Source organism: Balaenoptera acutorostrata, chromosome 9 (assembly GCF_949987535.1).
Source record: "Balaenoptera acutorostrata chromosome 9, mBalAcu1.1, whole genome shotgun sequence".
In the NCBI taxonomy this organism is placed as follows: domain Eukaryota; kingdom Metazoa; phylum Chordata; class Mammalia; order Artiodactyla; family Balaenopteridae; genus Balaenoptera; species Balaenoptera acutorostrata.
The window spans coordinates 54,481,223-54,502,836 of NC_080072.1; the positions used below are offsets into that span (position 1 = coordinate 54,481,223).

The 21,614-nt window shown below is 42.7% G+C and overlaps 1 protein-coding gene across 24 annotated transcripts in view; it reads right to left on the bottom strand.

Moving 5' to 3' along the window:
• Positions 1-21,614, bottom strand: part of XRRA1 (X-ray radiation resistance associated 1) — an 88,486-nt gene that overhangs the window by 22,365 nt on the left and 44,507 nt on the right. For 22 of the 24 annotated variants that reach the window (XM_057553038.1, XM_007173737.3, XM_007173738.3 and 19 more), the window contains 2 exons: positions 8,269-8,309; positions 4,803-4,928 (listed from right to left, as the gene is read on the bottom strand). The exons of 1 other annotated variant lie outside the window; for it this stretch is intronic. In XM_057553038.1, the coding sequence (XP_057409021.1) occupies positions 4,803-4,928; positions 8,269-8,309 (167 nt within the window). The remainder of the gene's footprint in view (positions 1-4,802; positions 4,929-8,268; positions 8,310-21,614) is intronic. One more of the 24 variants, XM_057553034.1, reaches the window with a different exon arrangement.

Consider the following 21,614-nt stretch of genomic DNA (forward strand, 5'->3'; position numbering starts at 1 on the left):
AAGTTTTGCTGACTTCTTATCTAGACTGTAGAAAAAGAGGGAAGGAAGATGAATCTACGAAGAAACCTAATATGTGTTGATAAATGACTATATAATGATGGTTAAAGAGGGTGCAGAGTCGCTTTTGTGCAAATCAAGTAGTCAAGAAGCAGTCACCACAAAATGGGGGATGGAGAATTTAATTTTGTCAGGATGCAAAATTACATCCATCCAAATCAGGTAGCTAAAAAGCTGAAGCAAGTTACAATTAAAACTGGTGGAGGGACTTCCCTCATGGTGAAGTGGTTAAGAATCCGCCTGCCAACGCAGGGGACACAGGTTCGAGCCCTGGTCTGGGAAGATCCCACATGCCGTGGAGCAACTAAGCCTGTGCGCCACAACTACTGAGCCTGCGCTCTAGAGCCCGTGAGCCAAAACTACTGAGCCCACGTGCCACAACTACTGAAACCCACACGCCTAGAGCCCGTGCTCCACAACAAGAGAAGAAGCCACCGCAATGAGAAGCCCATGCACCGCAACAAAGAGTAGCCCCCACTCGCCGCAACTACCGCAGGCAGCAAGGAAGACCCAATGCAGCCAAAAATATAAATAAAGAAATTTATATTAAAAAAAAAACTGGTGGAAAGTTGAAAAGATATTCAGGGCACGTGTGTCATATTTTCTGTGAAATTAAGTCCCAGCTGAAAGATACGGGCTTAGGATTCTGGCTGATTATTTTAAGCAGAATTTGACCATCAGGTTAGCCTGTTCCTCATAAGGTGAGTTTAATGCCCCTGGAAATAAATTCAGATTCCAATGACACCTTGAAATTTCTGCCCAATTTTTCATTGGGTTAGGGTGACTATAACTTAACAGTCAAACTTACGAAGTAAGTAAATATTAGTTAAAGGTGGAGTGAAAGTGATTATTTTACTTTTGGCACAAAAATTACTAGATTTCTAAGTGAATATTCTAGATGTATATAAGTTCTTTTTGAAGGCATAACTGGTTTTAAAATTTTTAACTTTAATAAATTGAATATTAATTTCAACACAGGTTGCCTGAGTACTCCTTGACATGATCAGAACATCACTCATTCATCTCACAAACATACTGAGCACCTAACATGTATCAGGTGCTATTTGAAAAGATGATGAAATAGTTGTAAACAAAACAAAGTCACAGCTCTCAAAAGAACCTACATTCTGGCAGTAGACAACTGATCACAGACAAAAAGATATATGTAAGGGGAAAAATGTTTAAAAACTCAAGTGAAATGTAGAAAAAAGGAAAGACTGCTGCTCGCCTCCCAACAACAATATAAAAACTGAATAACCTACACACCTGCACAACTTTTCTTGAGTCCAACAGAGAGCTAAGGTCTCAGGGCAATCAAGTGGCCTGAAATATAAGGAAAGTAGGGCACCTCCAAGGAGGGATGGGACACAGACCCTGGCTCACCTGTGGCAGAACGTGGGAGGAAGAGATGATGAGTGCCATTTAAGTATTTAAGAAGAAGTCAGCTAAAATTTTTAATGAATTGCTAAAGGCCAAGTGTGGGCTACAGTAGGAGAATAGAACTCCTGAGAGCTGCAGACACAAGGGGAATTCACGCCCACTTGTAGGCAAAAGACTGGACACAGTGAGGGAGACTGGAGAAAGCCTTCCTTGGGGTGTAGGCCTGGAGGAGGAGAGCCGCTGCCATTGTAGGAAAGGCAGGAAGCCCTGCCAACCCTACTCCCTAGTGAACAAAAGCCTTAAGTTGCTGAGGAAGGTCAGCAAACCCTGTTGGGCCCAGGGCCCTGCATCTGGGGAGGGAAAAAATTAAAACCTGCTACTCCTGGGGTAGGGGAGGAATTCAACCTGGCCCATTACATTAGAAGTCGCCTACTGCTGGGACAGGGGTAGGACCACTGAGAAGGGTCCATCCTTGAGACACAGGAACCCAGGGCCTACTTAAGACAGGGGTTGGGCCCTCCCACTGGCACCCTACCACCAGACTAGCAAGCACTAAGTAACAAGCAAAAGCAGTCACTGGGCTTCCCTGGTGGCGCAGTGGTTGAGAATCTGCCTGCCAAAGCAGAGGACACGCGTTCGAGCCCTGGTCTGGGAAGATCCCACATGCCCCGGAGCAACTAGGCCCGTGAGCCACAATTACTGAGCCTGCGCGTCTGGAGCCTGTGCTCCGCAACGAAAGGCCGCGATAGTGAGAGGCCCGCGCACCGCGATGAAGAGTGGCCCCCGCTTGCCGCAACTAGAGAAAGCCCTAGCACAGAAACGAAGACCCAACACAGCCAAAAAAACTAAATAAATAAATAAATAATAAAAATAAAAGGAATTCCTTTAAAAAAAAAAAAAAAAAAAAGCAGTCACTGCTGGGGGAGGAACAAGAGTGTGGAGATAAACCCTCTGAGGTGTAGGAACACAGAAAAGGCTGCAAGATGAGGATACAGCAGGAATGCTGAGAAAATGCTGCAGCATCCCAGCAAGAACCAACTATATGCTGTCTCAGTGAGATACACTTTAAATACAAAGCTATAAATAGGTTGAGAGTAAAAGGAAAGAACGATACACCATGCAAACAGTAAGCATAAGAGAGCTGTGCATCTATACTAAAATCAGACAAAATAGACATTAAAACAAGGAGTATTATTAGAGGCAAAGGAAGACAAGTCATAATAACAAAAGGATAAACACATCAAATAGATATAAAAATTCTAAAGGAATATGTACCCGAGAGTAGAGCTTCAAAATACATGCAGCAAAAACTGACAGAACTAAAGGGAGAAATAAACAAATCCACAATCATGGCTGGAGATTTTAGCATACTGCTCTCAATAGTTAACAGAACAAATAAAACAATAGTACATAAAAGATCTGAGTGACACCACCAACCACCTTAACTTAGTTGATATTTATAGAACACTATCCCCCAAAACCGCAGAATATACATTTTTTTCCTAAGTGCATACAGAACGTTCACCAAGCTAGAATATAGGGTGGACCATAAAATAAGTTCAAATAAATTTCAGAAGAATAAAATCTTACAGATTATGTTATCTGACCACAACAGAATTAAATTAGAACTCAACAAATATAAGTTATCTAGAAGATCCCCATGTATTTGGAAATAAAACAACTCACTTCTAAACAACCCAAGGGTCAAAGAAGAAATCACAAAAAAATAAAAATATTTTAATTGAATGAAAATCAAAACACAATTTATAGGACACAGGTCCAACAGTGCTTAAAGAAGATATTTATAGCTGTACATGCTTATATTAAAAAGAAGAAAGGTCTAAATCAATGATCTAATATTATACTATTTATGAATCTAGAAAAAGAAGAGCCAATTAAGCTCATTGTGCGTAGGACAGAAATAAAGTTATGAGCAGAAATCAATGAAATGGAAAACAGACTATAGAGAAATCCAAAGAAACCAGCACCTAGCTTAGTGGTTTTTCTAAAAAAAGTCAATAAAAGGGATAACTGCTAACTATTTTGGATCAATTAAATAAAAGACACAAATTACCAGTTTCAAGAATGAAAGGAGGACCCATAATACATCTATGATCCACTGATTTTCAACAAGGGTGAGCAGACCACTCAATGGGGAAAGAACAGTCTTTTCAATAAATGGTGTTGAAGGACTTCTCTGGTGGTGCAGTGGTTAAGAATCTGCCTGTCAATGCAAGGGACACGGGTTGGAGCCCTGGTCTGGGAAGATCCCACATGCTGTGGAGCAACTAACCCCGTGCGCCACAACTACTGAGCCTGCGCTCTAGAGCCTGCGAGCCACAACTACTGAAGCCCATGCGCCTAGAGCCCGTGCTCTGCAACAAGAGAAGCCACTGCAATGAGAAGCCCGCGCGCCACAACAGAGTAGCCCCCGCTCGCTGCCACTAGAGAAAGCCCGCGCACAGCAACGAAGATCCAATGCAGCCAAATATAAATAAATTTATTTAAAAAAATAAATAAATGGTGTTGAGAAAACTGCATGGATCCACATACAAAAGAATGAAGCCGGACCCCTATCTCACACCATATATAAAGATTAACTCAAAATGGATCAAAGACCTAAATGTTACAGCTAAAATTATAACTCTTAGAAGAAAACACTCAGGAAGTTTGGCTGTACTAATCACTTGCCTCAGAAGGAATGTAAGCAGAGTACCTTAAAAGTTGCCTGCATTTCACACCTGAGTAGGGCTCAATTAGTGGGGTTTACTGGAAGGTTTATAGGACATGGCTGTTGGAAAAATATGTTAACATAAAACATGTTAAGGAAACACATGTTAAATCTGTCCCATGGACTTTACATCTGCTGTTCCCTTGGGCTAGAACATTTCTGACTTCACTCTACCCTCACTCTTCACCTCATTAAACTCACTGATTCCCATCTCAGCTTAAACACCACTCTGTGGAGAACCTTCCCTGATCCCCAATATTAGGTGAGACCCCCTGCCCTGTCACATACTTCATAGCACTGTGAATGTCTTCGTAACACTGAGCAGTCTTATATTGTGATTATTTGTCCAGTATCAGTCTTCAGATTCAGAGGCTGAATCTTTCTTTGCACAGCTGTATCCCCAGTGCTTAGCACAGAGCCTGGCACATGTTAAGTGCTAAATCAATATCTGTGACTGAATGGATGGACTCCTGCCTTGGCCTGCATGCCCTCTGCTTCCCCCCACCCTGAGAGTTCCTGAGCCTGCATACTGTTGATGCAGGGAACGGGAGGGTTGGCTTTCAGGCCAGAGCAGCTCACACCCCACCCTCCCGTCTGTGCCCCTGAGGAAAGAGGTAGAGAAGCAGAGAGTCACCTTGTTGTAGGCCAGGCTAAGGTACCTCAGCTCTGGGAAGGGCAGGGCCAGCGTCTGGTTCCTCGCCTTCAGTGACTTCACGGGAAGAGTCTCGAATATGGGAGGAAGTGCACACACCTTGGTTGTCTTAGAAGGAAAAGAACGTCGAAGTCAAAGTGCCCTGGTGATAAGAAGTGGGCCAACAGACCCTTCCTAGGGAGTGTGGTGGAAAGAGTGACCACTCTAGAGAGGCTGGGTCAAAAGAGACATCCAGGGTCATAAGGGGGGATGTCACCAAGGGCCCAGAGTTCTGGCTCCAAGCTTCCTATGTCACATGGTGAGCTAGTTCTCTGGCACCCAAAGTTCCAGTTTCAAGTTCTCCGAAGCCAACGTACAATACAGCAGTGTACCGCTGCTGAGGCTCTTTGCTCTCACCTCCCACTTTCTGCCCTACAGCGGCTTATCCTGAACTTGCCCCTCTATACAGTTGGGTTAAAGTTTCTCCAGAAGGTGAAAGGGCAGGGCTTGCATTGTTAAGGGGACTTTTCCTAGTGAGGAGACGGAGCAGGAGTGACCTGAGCCTTGAACACCTGCTCTGACGGGCTAGTCCACATCCTACAGTGGAGGCTCTTCGTTCTGAGATAAAACAACAGCTAAGTCCTGGACGATTTCAGGCAGGCTGTGGGGCCTGGGTGTGGCCAGTGCATCTAGCTCACTTGCAGCGTCATGGTCTCTCAGCACAACTCAGCCTGCCTTAGGGTCAACATGTTTGATCAAGTAGAAAATGGAAGTCGCTGGATTAACCATGCCAAACTCAGTTCACTCACTGATTCCTTGAGTTAGATGGAGCCAAAGGACATCACAGGGCAGATGCTGGGCTAACGACTGGGTTCAGATGAACTAGATTCATCGAAGCTCCATTAATTGCTGTGTAGTCTCGAGCAAGTCACTTAAATTTCCTTTGCTCGTTCAATGACCATTTGTGGAGCACCTACTTTTTTTTTTTTTTTTTTTTACAGCAATCCCTTTTTATTTATTTATTTATTTATTTATTTATTTTTAAGTTTTTGGCTGCACCCCACGGCATGTGGGATCTTAGTTCCCCGACCAGGGATTGAACCCACACCTCCTGCACTGGAAGGCAGAGTCTTAACCACTGGACCACTGGGGAAGTCCCTGGAGCACCTACTATTGGCCAAGTATTTTTGTCCCCTCCTGGGGTCCAACTTGTACAGCCACAAGTGAGACGGATGAGTCATGAGTGACAGTAAAACAGAAACCAGTGATGGTGCTTGGGAACTCTCCTCTCAAGAAAATCTGAATGCAATCTCCAAGAGGCTGAGTGGAATGTGGTGGCAGTCTGGTAAGGTATCTCCTCAACTGTGCAATTCCCTACCTGGAGCGAGGCTGTGTGAGCCAAAGGGGGCAAGTCAGACTGGAGCACAGAGAAGAAAAAGCCAGACAGGCTTGGGGGTTATCTAGCCCTGTCCAGTGGCAGGAATGTCCTGATCTGAGGGCATGACTGGCTCTGCTGGGGACAGAAAGGGCCCTGTCTTAGAGGGGGATGTATCTGACATTGATAGAGAGGCCGCTAAAAGTTTCAGCCATTCAACTCACTCTCTACATTCTCAGATGCCACACAGTTGGGATCTGAGCACTAAGCAACCTAATTCTGTGGCCACAAGCCCCTCTATCCCTTATGCATGCCCTTGTGTGACCTTGCTGCTCCTCCCGTTCAGATGTGGAGTCTGTATCTCTAATCCCTTGAAACTAGACTGGCTGCTGTATAATAAAGAATATGTCTGGTCTTTGTCCTGGGTTCTTGGCACTGACCTTCTAAAACCCCTGGAATCTCCTGAGTGATAGGAATGTCTTTGTTATGCATGACCCTTGGATCATACCTGAGTTCACGCTAATGAGATGACTTAGGATGGCGGCTGGTCATACTATAAAGACAACCACGTGATCAGAGGATTGGAGTTGAGCCAGCCTGACCTCTGGGGAAGGGAGAGGGGCTAGAAACTGAGTTCAATCATGTGGCCAATGGTTCGATCAATTGTGGCTATGTAATGAAACGCCAATGAAAGCTCTGGACACTGAGGCTCAAGTGAGCTTCCTGGTTGGTGAACACATCAGATGTGCTGGGAGGGTGACACACTCTCATTCCACAGTAAGAGGGCAAAGAGGCTCTGCGTTTCGAACCCTCCCAGCCCTCATTATGTGCCTTTTTATTTGGCTCGTCCTGATTTGTATCCTTTATAGTCAAACTGTGATTGTAAGTATAGTGCTCTCCTGAGTTCTATGAGTGGTTCTAGCAAATTATTGAACCTGAGGGGATCACTGGAACTTTAGAATTTATTGCCAGTAGGTCAAGTAGCCTGGGGGCCCCCAAACTTGCAGCTAGTGTCTAAAGTGAGGGCAGTCTTATTGGGGGCTGTGCCCTTAACTTGTGGGACACATGCTAATTCCAGGTGACTAGCATCAGACTTGTACTGCAGGAGTATACTGGCCTTATGACTCGCTTTGATCAACAGAAAATGCCATTGTTTGAATTTCAGAGCCTTGCTCTCTTGGAACCCTGATGCCACCAGGCTGTAAAGAAGTCCAGGATGAAAAGACAACAAAGGATGCCAAGCCGTGCCAGCTGTCCATGAGTCCAGCTCCCAGCTAACCAGCCAGCTGCAGGCATGTGCCCTGGCTAAACACCAATAGAACCACCTAACCAACCCAAATAATTGTGAGAAATAATAAATTGCTATTGTTTGAAGTCAACAATTGTGTTGGTTTGTTAAGTGGCAATAATATAGCAATTGATATAATTTCTCACCCAGTTGTATGTGTGGGGAGGAGGTATACTGAGTTGCGTCCCAAGGATGCAGGTTGGCTAACTGTATAGTGGTACTTCTTACTATAAATGAATGAATGAATGAATAAATGAATAAATAAATAAATTTTCAGTTACCGTGTCAGTCTTCGTGAGCTTGCTTAGTGAGCATCTACCCTGAGAGAAAAGACAATTTTCTGTGCTGACAAAAATCAAGTGTCTAGGCCTGTGACACCAAGGATTAGACCCCGGATGGTGGTGTGTTTGGCCAGGATCACTCTACCTTTGGGTTTTATTTTTGTTTTTCTTTTTCACTCTAGCTTTGGGGCGGGGGCTCTTGTTAGGGAGCTATTGGGCTTCATCCTGGTGGCAGCCTCACTTCAATGCCAGCTTGATCACTTGAGGCAGCAACCATTACTACTGAACAGCATCTGAGAACAGTGGAAGCTAGTCTGTGGGCAGTGTGAGGGCTGGGACCTGTCTGTTGAGTCCGCTGCTGCATCTCCAGAGGCCAGCATAGTGCCTGGAACATGGTCGGTTCAGTGAATGGGCCTCCTCAGTGTTACATATGTAAATGCCTCTCATGGCTCCATTAACCTACTTTTGTTTATTAAAATTAATGTTCTGACTCAAGGATGCAAATATAAAGTAGGCAGTTCCTACCTCTGAGGTTGAAAATCCAGGATGAGATGAGAACACAACCTCTGAAATAAAAGAGAAACAGAATGAAGGTTGGTGAGAGCACTAACTGACCCCCGGAGAGGCCAGGGTCTGGGTCTACCACCCATTGTATGCAGCAGGGTACATCCTAGAGGGAGTACTCATTGGTCCTGAGGTTCAGTGCTAACTGGGAAGAGGAACAGCTGTGACATGTTTCAGGTAATAAGCCCTTTGCGCTTAGAAAAAAATTCAAACTCCTTGGCCAGGCTTTTGAGGTCCTGCCTGATCTGGCCCCTGCCTACTTCTCTAATCTTATCTCATGCTACCCTGCCCCTCACTCACTATATTTCAGCCACAATGACCTTCTTCCTGACTTTGCAACATGCACGCTCTTTTGAGCCTCAGAACTATTGGGCAGTCAGTATTGGTCAGAAGGCAAACCAACTGTCTTAGAAGAGAAAAATGTATATAAAAGATAGTCTATCAGAGGATTTGAAAATACTATTTGTTATATTAGTACAAATAGAGTGTGTTAAGACAGTGAATTCAGGAGAGATAAGTAACTAAGGAGGAGGCTGCAGAGTGATTTCATTCTTGGGATCATCAGACTAAGATGAGCCAATAAAGAGCTCAGTTCAACCTAATAAAGCAAAGCTTCTGCTGGGACTGGATCCTGTGCAGGGACCGCTCGCTCACCTTTGCCCTGACTAATGGGATCCCTTCCACATGTTAATGATATTATGCTGAGAAGGTTACATTAAAATGAAATAAGCAATAGTATGGGTGGAACATCACATGGCATAAACAACTCCTATGACAAGGGTCTGAAAGGAATTTGGGAAAGGTTTGTGCAAGGAACAAAGTAGGAGTTAGCTGAAAGATGGGCCGTGGTCACAAGTGTAGGTGCTAAGCAGTGATCTTCTGGGCAGATAGAGAGCCCCCATATATAGAAAGATGAACTGAGGTGCACTCTATCCAAACTCATGTCCTGGCCCTCCCCAAAATTACAGGAAGCAACTCCAGAAACCAGAACATGTATTCTAAATTTCAGACTGGAGACTGTTCAAGAGAAAGATACACAATCAAGCACTTCCTAATGTCTGAGGAAAATTAACAATATGAAAGAAAGTTATGAAATATAAAAGAAGAACTAGCATCTGAAAAAAACAAAATTTAACCAAAAGAATAAAAACTTTAAATAGAATAATTGGTGTCCTCTAAGGAATTCAAAAGGCTATTTCATTCTAGAACAAAATCAGTCATTATGGAAGAGAAACTATTAATAATTTTGTAATTTTAAAGTATAATAATCAAATAAAAGATTTAATAAATGTGTTGTACAGAAGAAAAGACCCATTTGAAGAGCTAATTCATAAAATGGAGAATGGAAAGGGGTAAGAAAGAAAATTTTTCCAAGATGACGGAAACCATCTTGGAAAGAATACAAAGTATCTAACAGGATAAACAAAAAAGAACTGCACACCCAGATGCATCTTAGTCAAATTTCCAAAGGAAAAAAGGGAAATCTTAAGAGATTCCAGGAAGCAAAAATAGGTTTCCTACAAAGGGATGGGAATCAGATTGGTGTCAGACTTCTCATTGGCAGCAATGGATTTAGAAGGCAATGGAGTAATATCTTCAAAGTTTTCAGTAAAAATTATTTTAAGGCTAGAGTTCTCTATTCAGCAAACTAGCATTCAAGTATGATAACAAAATAAAGGTAATTTTGGATATTTTATGGGCTGAGAAAAATCTACTCTATGTAAACCCTCTTTGAAAGAATCATTCAAACAGCAAAATGAAAAGCAATACAGAATAGGAAACTATCTTTGTGACTATGAGAAAGGGAGATACTTCTCAAACAAGAACCCAAAGGCATAAACCATAAGATAAAATTGTATAGATTTGGTGTGATGGACTGAACTGTGTCGTTCCCCCCCACCCCAATTCATATGTTGAAGTCCTAACCCCTAGTACCACAGAATGTGACTGTATTTGGAAACAGTGCCTTTAAGGAGGTAATTAAGGTTAATAAGGTCATTAGGATAGCCCTAATTCAATATGAAAGGTCTCCTTGTAAGAAGAGGCGATTAGGACATAGACAATTCAGACAGAGGGATGACCAAATGAGGATACAGCTAGAAGGTAGCCTTCTATAAGCCAAGAAGAAAGCCCTCAAAAGAAACCAAATCTGACAACACCTTGATCTTGGACTTCCAGCCTCCAGAACCGTGAGAAAATAAATATCTGTTGTTTAAAACAAACAGCCTATGGTATTCTGTTACAGCAGTCTTACCAAACTAATACATTTAGTTAAATCAAAATTAAGAACTTCTCTTCAAAATGTCATCTCTACCATTACAGATGAAGTAAACAGACAGGTGATGACAGAATAAAAGAAGAAATTGAAAATATTAAAATTATCAAGGGAGATGAAATAGCAATTCATAAAAGTTGAAAACCAAATGGCTAAGTAAATGAAGAAATACTTAACATCACAAATATTTAGAAAAATTGAAAGTAAAACAATGAAATATCACTTTATACCTACAAAATAACAGAACTTAGAACAATTAAAAAGTTGGGGAATATCAAGTGCAGGCAAGGTTGTAAGGAAACAGGAACCCTGATGTACTACTGGTGTGAGTGTACACTAGAGCCACCATTTTGAAGAACAATCAGGTGGCACTTCTTTAAACTACATATGCATATTTCTGTGATCCAACAAAACCACTCCTAGGTAAATATTCCAGAAAAACTCTGGCACAGAGGTATATGCAAGAAACATACACAAGGTAGGTGACCTAGGTGTCCATTAGCAAGGGAATAGATGAATTAAAGTGTGGTTAGAGCATAGTGTGGAATATTATGCATTAGATAAAAGGAAAAAACTGGATGGGCATACAGCAATAAGAACAATCTTAAAAACAGTGCTGAGGAGGAGGGGCAAGATGGCAGAAGAGTAAGACGCGGAGATCACCTTCCTTCCCACAGATACAGTAGAAATAATTCTACACGTGGAACTGCTCCTACAGAACACCCACTGAACGCTGGCAGAAGACGTCAGACCTCCCAAAAGGCAAGAAACTCCCCACGTACTTGGGTAGGGCAAAAGAAAAAAGAAATAACAGAGACAAAAGAATAGGGACGGGACCTGCAACAGTGGGAGGGAGCTGTGAAGGAGGAAAGGTTTCCACACACTAGGAAGCCCCTTCGTGGGCAGAGACTGCGGGTGGCCGAGGGGAGAAGCTTCGGAGTCACGGAGGAGAGCGCAGCCACAGGCGTGCGGAGGGCAAAGCAGAGAGATTCCCGCACGGAGGATCGGTGCTGAGTAGCACTCACCAGCCCGAGAGGCTTGTCTGCTCAGCTGCCGGGGCGGGCGGGGGCTGGGAGCTGAGGCTCGGGCTTCGGTGCTAGCCGGGAGGGAGTCCGGGAAAAAGTCTGCAGCTGCCGAAGAGGCAAGAGAATTTTTCTTGCCTCTTTGTTTCGCGGCGCGCAAGGAGAGGGGATTCAGAGCGCCGCCTAAACGAGCTCCACAGACGGGCACAAGCCGCGTCTATCAGCACGGATCCCACAGCAACAGGGGCGCAGAGGGAAAAACGGAGAGATTCCTGCACGGAGGCTCGGCGCCGAGCAGCGCTCACCAGCCTGAGAGGCTTGTCTGCTCAGCCGCTGGGGCGGGCGGGGGCTGGGAGCTGAGGCTCGGGCTTCGGTGCTAGCCGGGAGGGAGTCCGGGAAAAAGTCTGCAGCTGCCGAAGAGGCAAGAGACTTTTTCTTGACTCTTTGTTTCGCGGAGTGCAAGGAGAGGGGATTCAGAGCGCCGCCTAAACGAACTCCAGAGACGGGCACGAGCCGCGGCGATCAGCGCGGACCCCAGAGGCGGGCGCAAGCCGCGGCTAACAGCGCGGACCCCAGAGACGGGCGCGAGCCGCGGTTATCAGCGCGGACCCCAGAGACGGGCAGGAGACGCTAGGGCTGCTGCTGCCGCCACCAAGAAGCCTGTGTGCGAGCACAGGTCACTCTCCACACTGCCCCTCCCAGGAGCCTGTGCAGCTCACCACTGCCAGGGTCCCGTGATCCAGGGACAACTTCGCCAGGAGAACGCACGGCGCACCTCAGGCTGCTGCAACGTCACGCTGGCCTCTGCCGCCGCAGGCTTGTCCCGCATCCGTGCCCCTCCCTCCTCCCGTCCTGAGTGAGCCAGAGCCCCTGAAGCAGCTGCTCCTTTAACCCCGTTCTGTCTGGGCGGGGAACAGACGCCCTCAGGCGACCTACATGCAGAGGCGGGTCCAAATCCAAAGCTGAACCCCAGGACCTGTACGAAAGAGAAGAGAAGGGGAAATCTCTCCCAGCAGCCTCAGGAGCAGCGGATTAAAGCCCCACAAACAACCTGATGTGCCTGCATCTGTTGAACACCTGAATAGACAACGAATCATCCCAAATTGAGGAGGAGGACTCTGGGAGCAGGAGATATTAATTTTTCCCCTTTTCCTTTTTTTGTGAGTGTATATGTGTATGCTTCTGGGTGAGATTTTGTCTGTATAGCTTTGCTTTCACCATTAGTCCTAGAGTTAGGTCCGTCCATGTTTTTTTTTGTTTTTTGTTTTTTTTTTTACTTAAAAAAATTTTTTTTTCCTAATAAATGTTTTCTTAATAATTTTTTCCTTATTTTCTATTTTTAGAAATTAAAAAAAATTTTTAATAAGTTTTTTCATATTTTTTATTTTAAAAAATTAAAAATTTTTTTTCTTAATAAATTTTTTTCTTAATAATTTTTTCTTATTTTTTACTATAAAAAATTAATAAATCTATTTTTAAAAATTAAAAAAAAATTTTTCTGAATACATTTATTCTTAATAATTTTTTTTCTTATTTTTTATGATAATAGCTTTATTTTATTTTATTTTATCCTCTTTCTTTTTTTTTTCTATTTTTTTCTCCTTTTTATCCTGAGCCGTGTGGATGAAAGGCTCTTGGTGCTCCAGCCAGGCATCAGGGCTGTGCCTCTGAGGTGGGAGAGCCAAATTCAGGACACTGGTCCACAAGAGACCTCCCAGCTCCACGTAATACCAAATGGCGAAAATCTCTGAGATCTCCATCTCAACATCAAGACCCAGCTTCACTCAACGACCAGCAAGCTACAGTGCTGGACACCCTATGCCAAACAACTAGCAAGACAGGAACACAGCCCCATCCATTAGCAGAGAGGCTGCCTAAAATCATAATAAGGCCACAGACACCCCAAAACACACCACCAGACGTGGACGTGCCCACCAGAAAGACAAGATCCAACCTCATCCACCAGAACACAGGCACTAGTCCCCTCCACCAGGAAGCCTACACAACCCACTGAACCAACCTTAGCCACTGGGGACAGATACCAAAAACAACGGGAACTACGAACCTGCAACCTGTGAAAAGGAGACCCCAAACACAGTAAGATAAGCAAAATGAGAAGACAAAAAACCACACAGCAGGTGAAGGAGCAGGGTCAAAACACACCAGACCTAACAAATGAAGAGGAAATAGGCAGTCTACCTGAAAAAGAATTCATAATAATGATAGTAAAGATGATCCAAAATCTTGGAAATAGAATAGACAAAATGCAAGAAACATTTAACAAGGATGTAGAAGAACTAAAGAGGAACCAAGCAAAGCTGAAAAACACAATAAATGAAATTAAAAATACTCTAGACGGGATCAATAGCAGAATAACTGAGGCAGAAGAACGGATAAGTGACCTGGAAGACAGAATGGTGGAATTCACTGCTGCGGAACAAAATAAAGAAAAAAGAATGAAAAGAACTGAGGACAGTCTCAGAGACCTCTGGGACAATATTAAACGCACCAACATTCGAATTATAGGGGTCCCAGAAGAAGAAGAGAAAAAGAAAGGGACTGAGAAAATATTTGAAGAGATTATAGTTGAAAACTTCCCTAATATGGGAAAGGAAATAGTTAATCAAGTCCTGGAAGCACAGAGAGTCCCATACAGGATAAATCCAAGGAGAAACACACCAAGACACATATTAATCAAACTATCAAAAATTAAATATAAAGAAAACATATTAAAAGCAGCAAGGGAAAAACAACAAATAACACACAAGGGAATCCCCATAAGGTTAACAGCTGATCTTTCAGCAGAAACTCTGCAAGCCAGAAGGGAGTGGCAGGATATACTTAAAGTCATGAAGGAGAAAAACCTACAACCAAGGTTACTCTACCCAGCAAGGATCTCATTCAGATTTGATGGAGAAATTAAAACCTTTACAGACAAGCAAAAGCTGAGAGAGTTCAGCACCACCAAACCAGCTTTACAACAAATCCTAAAGGAACTTCTCTAGGCAAGAAACACAAGAGAAGGAAAACACCTACAATAACAAACACAAAATACTTAAGAAAATGGGAATAGGAACATACATATCGATAATTACCTTAAATGTAAATGGATTAAATGCTCCCACCAAAAGACACAGACTGGCTGAATGGATACAAAAGCAAGACCCATATATATGCTGTCTACAAGAGACCCACTTCAGATCTAGAGACACATACAGACTGAAAGGGAGGGGATGGAAAAAGATATTCCATGCAAATGGAAATCAAAAGAAAGCTGGAGTAGCAATTCTCATATCAGAAAAAATAGACTTTAAAATAAAGACTATTACAAGAGACAAAGAAGGACACTATATAATGATCAAGGGATCAATCCAAGAGGAAGGTATAACAATTGTAAATATCTATGCACCCAACATTGGAGCACCTCAATACATAAGGCAAATACTAACAGCCATAAAAGGGGAAATCGACAGTAACACAATCATAGTAGGGGACTTTAACACCCCACTTTCACCAATGGACAGATCATCCAAAATGAAAATAAATAAGGAAACACAAGCTTTAAATGATACATTAAACAAGATGGACTTAATTGATATTTATAGGACATTCCATCCAAAAACAACAGAATACACATTTTTCTCAAGTGCTCATGGAACATTCTCCAGGATAGATCATATCTTGGGTCACAAATCAAGCCTTGGTAAACTTAAGAAAACTGAAATCGTATCAAGTATCTTTTCCGACCACAACGCTATGAGACTAGATATCAATTATAGGAAAAAAATCTATAAAAAATACAAACACATGGAGGCTACACAATACACTACTTAATAACGAAGTGATCACTGAGGAAATCAAAGGGGAAATCAAAAAATACCTAGAAACAAATGACAATGGAGACACGACGACCCAAAACCTATGGGATGCAGCAAAAGCAGTGCTAAGAGGGAAGTTTATAGCAATACAAGCCTACCTCAAGAAACAGGAAACATCTCGAATAAACAACCTAACCTTGCACCTAAAGCAATTAGAGAAAGAAGAACAAAAAATCCCCAAAGCTAGCAGAAGGAAAGAAATCATAAAGATCAGATCAGAAATAAATGAAAAAGAAATGAAGGAGACAATAACGAAGATCAATAAAACTAAAAGCTGGTTCTTTGAGAAGATAAACAAAATTGATAAACCATTAGCCAGACTCATCAAGAGAAAAAGGGAGAAGACTCAAATCAATAGAATTAGAAATGAAAAAGGAGAAGTAACCACTGACACTGCAGAAATACAAACGATCATGAGAGATTACAAGCAACTCTATGCCAATAAAATGGACAACCTGGAAGAAATGGACAGATTCTTAGAAATGCACAACCTACCGAGACTGAACTAGGAAGAAATAGAAAATATGAACAGACCAATCACAAGCACTGAAATTGAAACTGTGATTAAAAATCTTCCAACAAACAAAAGCCCAGGACCAGATGGCTTCACAGGCGAATTCTGTCAAACATTTAGAGAAGAACTAACATCTATCCTTCTCAAACTCTTCCAAAATATTTCAGAGGGAGGAACACTCCCCAACTCATTCTACAAGGCCACCATCACCCTGATACCAAAACCAGACAAAGATGTCACAAAGAAAGAAAACTACAGGCCAATATCACTCATGAACATAGATGTAAAAATCCTCAACAAAATACTAGCAAACAGAATCCAACAGCACATTAAAAGGATCATACACCATGATCAAGTGGGGTTTATCCCAGGAATGCAAGGATTCTTCAATATACGCAAATCAATCAACGTGATACACCATATTAACAAATTGAAGGAGAAAAACCATATGATCATCTCAATAGATGCAGAGAAAGCTTTCGACAAAATTCAACACCCATTTATGATAAAAGCCCTGCAGAAAGTAGGCACAGAGGGAACTTTCCTCAACATAATAAAGGCCATATATGACAAACCCACAGCCAACATTGTCCTCAATGGTGAAAAACTGAAACCATTTCCACTAAAATCAGGAACAAGACAAGGTTGCCCACTCTCACCACTATTATTCAACATAGTTTTGGAAGTGTTAGCCACAGCAATCAGAGAAGAAAAAGAAATAAAAGGAATACAAATTGGAAAAGAAGAAGTAAAGCTGTCACTGTTTGCAGATGACATGATACTATACATAGAGAATCCTAAAACTGCCACCAGAAAACTACTAGAGCTAATCAGTGAATTTGGTAAAGTAGCAGGATACAAAATTAATGCACAGAAATCTCTTGCATTCCTATATACTAATGATGAAAAATCTGAAAGTGAAATTAAGAAAACCCTCCCATTTACCATTGCAACAAAAAGAATAAAATATCTAGGAATAAACCTACCTAAGGAGACAAAAGACCTGTATGCAGAAAATTATAGGACACTGATGAAAGAAATTAAAGATGATACAAATAGATGGAGAGATATACCATGTTCTTGGATTGGAAGAATCAACATTGTGAAAATGACTCTACTACCCAAAGCAATCTACAGATTCAATGCGATCCCTATCAAACTACCACTGGCATTTTTCACAGAACTAGAACAAAAAATTTCACAATTTGTATGGAGACACAAAAGACCCGAATAGCCAAAGCAATCTTGAGAACGAAAAATGGAGCTGGAGGAATCAGGCTCCCTGACTTCAGACTATATTACAAAGCTACAGTAATCAAGACAGTTTGCTACTGGCACAAAAACAGAAATATAGATCAATGGAACAGGATAGAAAGCCCAGAGATAAACCCACGCACCTATGGTCACCTTATCTTTGATAGAGGAGGCAAGCATATACAGTGGAGAAAAGACAGCCTCTTCAATAAGTGGTGCTGGGAAAATTGGACAGGTACATGTAAAAGTATGAAATTAGAACACTCCCTGACACCATACACAAAAATAAACTCAAAACGGATTAAAGACCTAAGTGTAAAGCCAGACACTATCAAACTCTTAGAGGAAAACATAGGCAGAACACTCTATGACATAAATCACAGCAAGATCCTTTTTGACCCACCTCCTAGAGAAATGGAAATAAAAACACAAATAAACAAATGGGACCTAATGAAACTTAAAAGCTTTTGCACAGCAAAGGAAACCATAAACAAGACCAAAAGACAACCCTCAGAATGGGAGAAAATATTTGCAAATGAAGCAACTGACAAAGGATTAATCTCCAAGATTTACAAGCAGCTCATGCAGCTCAATAACAAAAAAACAAACAACCCAATCCAAAAATGGGCAGAAGACCTAAATAGACATTTCTCCAAAGAAGATATACAGATGGCCAACAGACACATGAAAGAATGCTCAACATCATTAATCATTAGAGAAATGCAAATCAAAACTACAATGAGATATCATCTCACACCGGTCAGAATGGCCATCATCAAAAAATCTAGAAACAATAAATGCTGGAGAGGGTGTGGAGAAAAGGGAACCCTCTTGCACTGTTGGTGGGATTGTAAATTGATACAGCCACTATGGAGAACAGTACGGAGGTTCCTTAAAAAACTAAAAATAGAACTACCATACGACCCAGCAATCCCACTACTGGGCATATACCCTGAGAAAACCATAATTCAAAAAGAGTCATGTACAAAAATGTTCATTGCAGCTCTATTTACAATAGCCAGGACATGGAAGCAACCTAAGTGTCCATCATTGGATGAATGGATAAAGAAGATGTGGCACATATATACAATGGAATATTACTCAGCCATAAAAACAAATGAAATGGAGGTGTTTGTAATGAGGTGGATGGAGTTAGAGTCTGTCATACAGAGTGAAGTAAGTCAGAAAGAGAAAAACAAATACAGTATGCTAACACATATATATGGAATCTAAGGAAAAAAAAAAAGGTCATGAAGAACCTAGTGGCAAGATGGGAATAAAGACACAGACCTACTAAAGAATGGACTTGAGGATATGGGGAGGGGGAGGGGTGAGATGTGACAGGGTGAGAGAGTGTCATGGACATATATACACTACCAAATGTAAAATAGATAGCTAGTGGGAAGCAGCCACATAGCACAGGGAGATCAGCTCGGTGCTTTGTGACCACCTGGGGGGGTGGGATGGGGAGGGTGGGAGGGAGGGAGATGCGGGAGGGAGGAGATATGGGAACGTGTGTATATGTGTAGCTGATTCACTTTGTTATAAAGCAGAAACTAATACACCATTGTGAAGCAATTATACTTCAATAAAGATGTTTTAAAAAAAAAACAGTGCTGAGTGAAAAAACTTAAGTAACAGAATGAGCTCAACAGCATATTACCATTATATAAACTAAAAACACATTACACACAAAATAATATATACTTTACAAGATACATCCATATATCCAGGAAAATATACCCAGCAAAAAAAACAGATACTTACATGAAAATGGGAAATGAGGGTAGGGATTAAGAATGAAGGAGAAAAAATAAAATAGGGCAAGAGGAGTTTTATAAAGACTAATGGTTAAAGTGCTAATAACCTGAGTTTTATTATTAAATCAACTCTCTGCTCCTAAATTATACACAGACACACAACAGGGAATGTAAGAAGGAGGAAGATCTGAGATCTGAGCAGCCGTGGTGAGTACAGAAGTAAGTAAAACTGAAAGTTCAATCTCTCAGTGTAATTGTTGATGCATAATTAAAAAAAATTAAAACCACTCAAATCATTATTAGTGTTTATTACTTTATGGGAAGTGATGGGGTAGGGTGGAGTAGGTAAACACATATTAAGATTTTTTTCTTATTAAAGAATAACACTTGAATTTGGTTGATTCTAGGTATTGATAGACAAAGGTGAGTTTAAATATGTGGATTAAAAGGTCTAGGGTAACTATTGAAATGGAAATGAGATGTATAACTTTAAACAACTAGAGAAAAAGTAGAATTAAAAGAAAACTCATTCAGTGCTCACAGGAGGCACAAAAGAAGGAAAAGAACATGGTAAATAGAAAACATATGGAGAAGGAAATCAAGATGGTGCAGCAGAGGGACGTGGAACTCACCTCCTCCCCCAACAGTTCTCACAGAATACCTACTAAAAGCTGGCAGAAGATCTCATACAACCAAAGCTGCAAGAAAGATCCCCATGTAACCAGGTAGGAGGAAGGGAAAAGGGAGAAGAGGAATTGGGATGGGACCTGCACGCTTGGGAGGGAGCTGTGAAAGAGGAAAGCTTCCTTTACCCTGGGAACCTCCTTCACCAGTTGGGAGGTCCGCCAGGACAGACAAGGAGATTCAGAGGCCTGAGAGGAGACTGTGGGAGCTGGCCTGCAGCCCCACAGTGTAGAGACTGACCAGCACAGGTGGTCCTGGCCACGCTGCTGCATTTCCCAGCCCGAGACACGCGCCTGCTGGTGTGTGCGTATTGGGTGCTGAAACTTGGGCTTCAGAGAACAGACCCCGGGAAAGGGCTAGGTTTGGCTGTGCGGAGACAGCCCGAAGCACCTGGAGCGTGGCCCAGCCCGCAACTGGGGGCACATGCAGGACAGAGCGTGAGTCCAGCAGAGGAGCCCCACTGTCAACACGGGAAAGGAGGGGCATGGGTCCACCACAGCAGCCTTATTGTCAGCGTGCTCACAGCAGGTGTGGCTCTGGTCGCCGCAGGTTCTGTGCACTTGGTGGGCCCACGGGCAGATGCACGCCTGAGGGATGTCTGAGCTGATTACCAGCAATCCCACTGCTGGTGCCCGGGATGCAGCTCTGGTGGGTTCTCACTGGCGGATTTGGGGGCCAGGACTGCACACACAGGCCTGAAGGCTATCTGAGCTGACTATCTGTGGGCTTAGGGGACACAGCTCCTGCAGGTTTATGCGCCAGCGGCTTTGTGAGAGCACATGCATGCCTAAGGAACCTCTGAGCTGAATACCGGAGCTCCTAAGCAGAGGCGACCACCCAGGACAATGCCAGCAACAGTGATCTCTGTGGGCACTCACACCGGGTGGCTGGTGGCATCATAGAATCACACGTTCTGGCAGACAGCTCCTAGGGAAGAACACTCAGTGGCTCTTTTCCCAGTAGGAGCACTCCAGTCCTGCTTACCTCACACCACAGCTTAGAACCGGATCTGGGGGCTTCTACTCGAACAGCTGGGGAGCAGACCCTGCCCCCAACAGGGCTGAGACAACCAAAGAGCACAGAGGAGGCCCCGCCTAATATCCAGTGCAGGCTCTGGTCACCACAACACCAAACGCACCCCCTCTATCAAGGGGACAAAGGCCAGCAGACCTTTAGGAAAGACGTGGCAGGCATCCATACTAAACACAGCCCTCGTACCAAAAATACTGGACACAAGCAGGCTACACAGGTATGCTCCCACATGAAAACAGCCCTTGAAGACCACAGTAGATAACTGTTTCTCCTAAATTCATAGAGTCTGAGATATACAAGAAAAATGAAAAAGCAGAGGACATACAGGTGGCCAACAGGCACATGAAAAGATGTTCAACATCACTAATTATTAGAGAAATGCAAATCAAAACTACAATGAGGTATCACCTCACACCAATCAGAATGGCCATCATCTAAAAGTCTACAAATAATAAATGCTGGAGCAGGTGTGGAGAAAAGGGAACCCTTGTACACTGTTGGTGGGAATGTAAATTGGTGCAGCCACTATGGAAAACAGTATGGAGGTTCCTTAAAAAACTAAAAATGGAGTTACCATATGATCCAGCAATCCCACTCTTGGGCATATATCCAGAAAAGATGAAAACTCTAATTCAAAGTGAAACATGCACCCTCAGTGTTCACAGCAGCACTATTTACAATAGCCATGACATGGAAGCAACCTAAGTGTCCATAAACAGATGAATGGATAAAGAAGATGTGATACACACAAACAGAATACTACTCAGCCATATAAAAGAATGAAATAATGACATTTGCAGCAACACGCATGGACCTACAGATTATACTAAGTGAAGGAAGTTAGACAGAGAAAGACAAATATATGATATCACTCATATGTGGAACCTA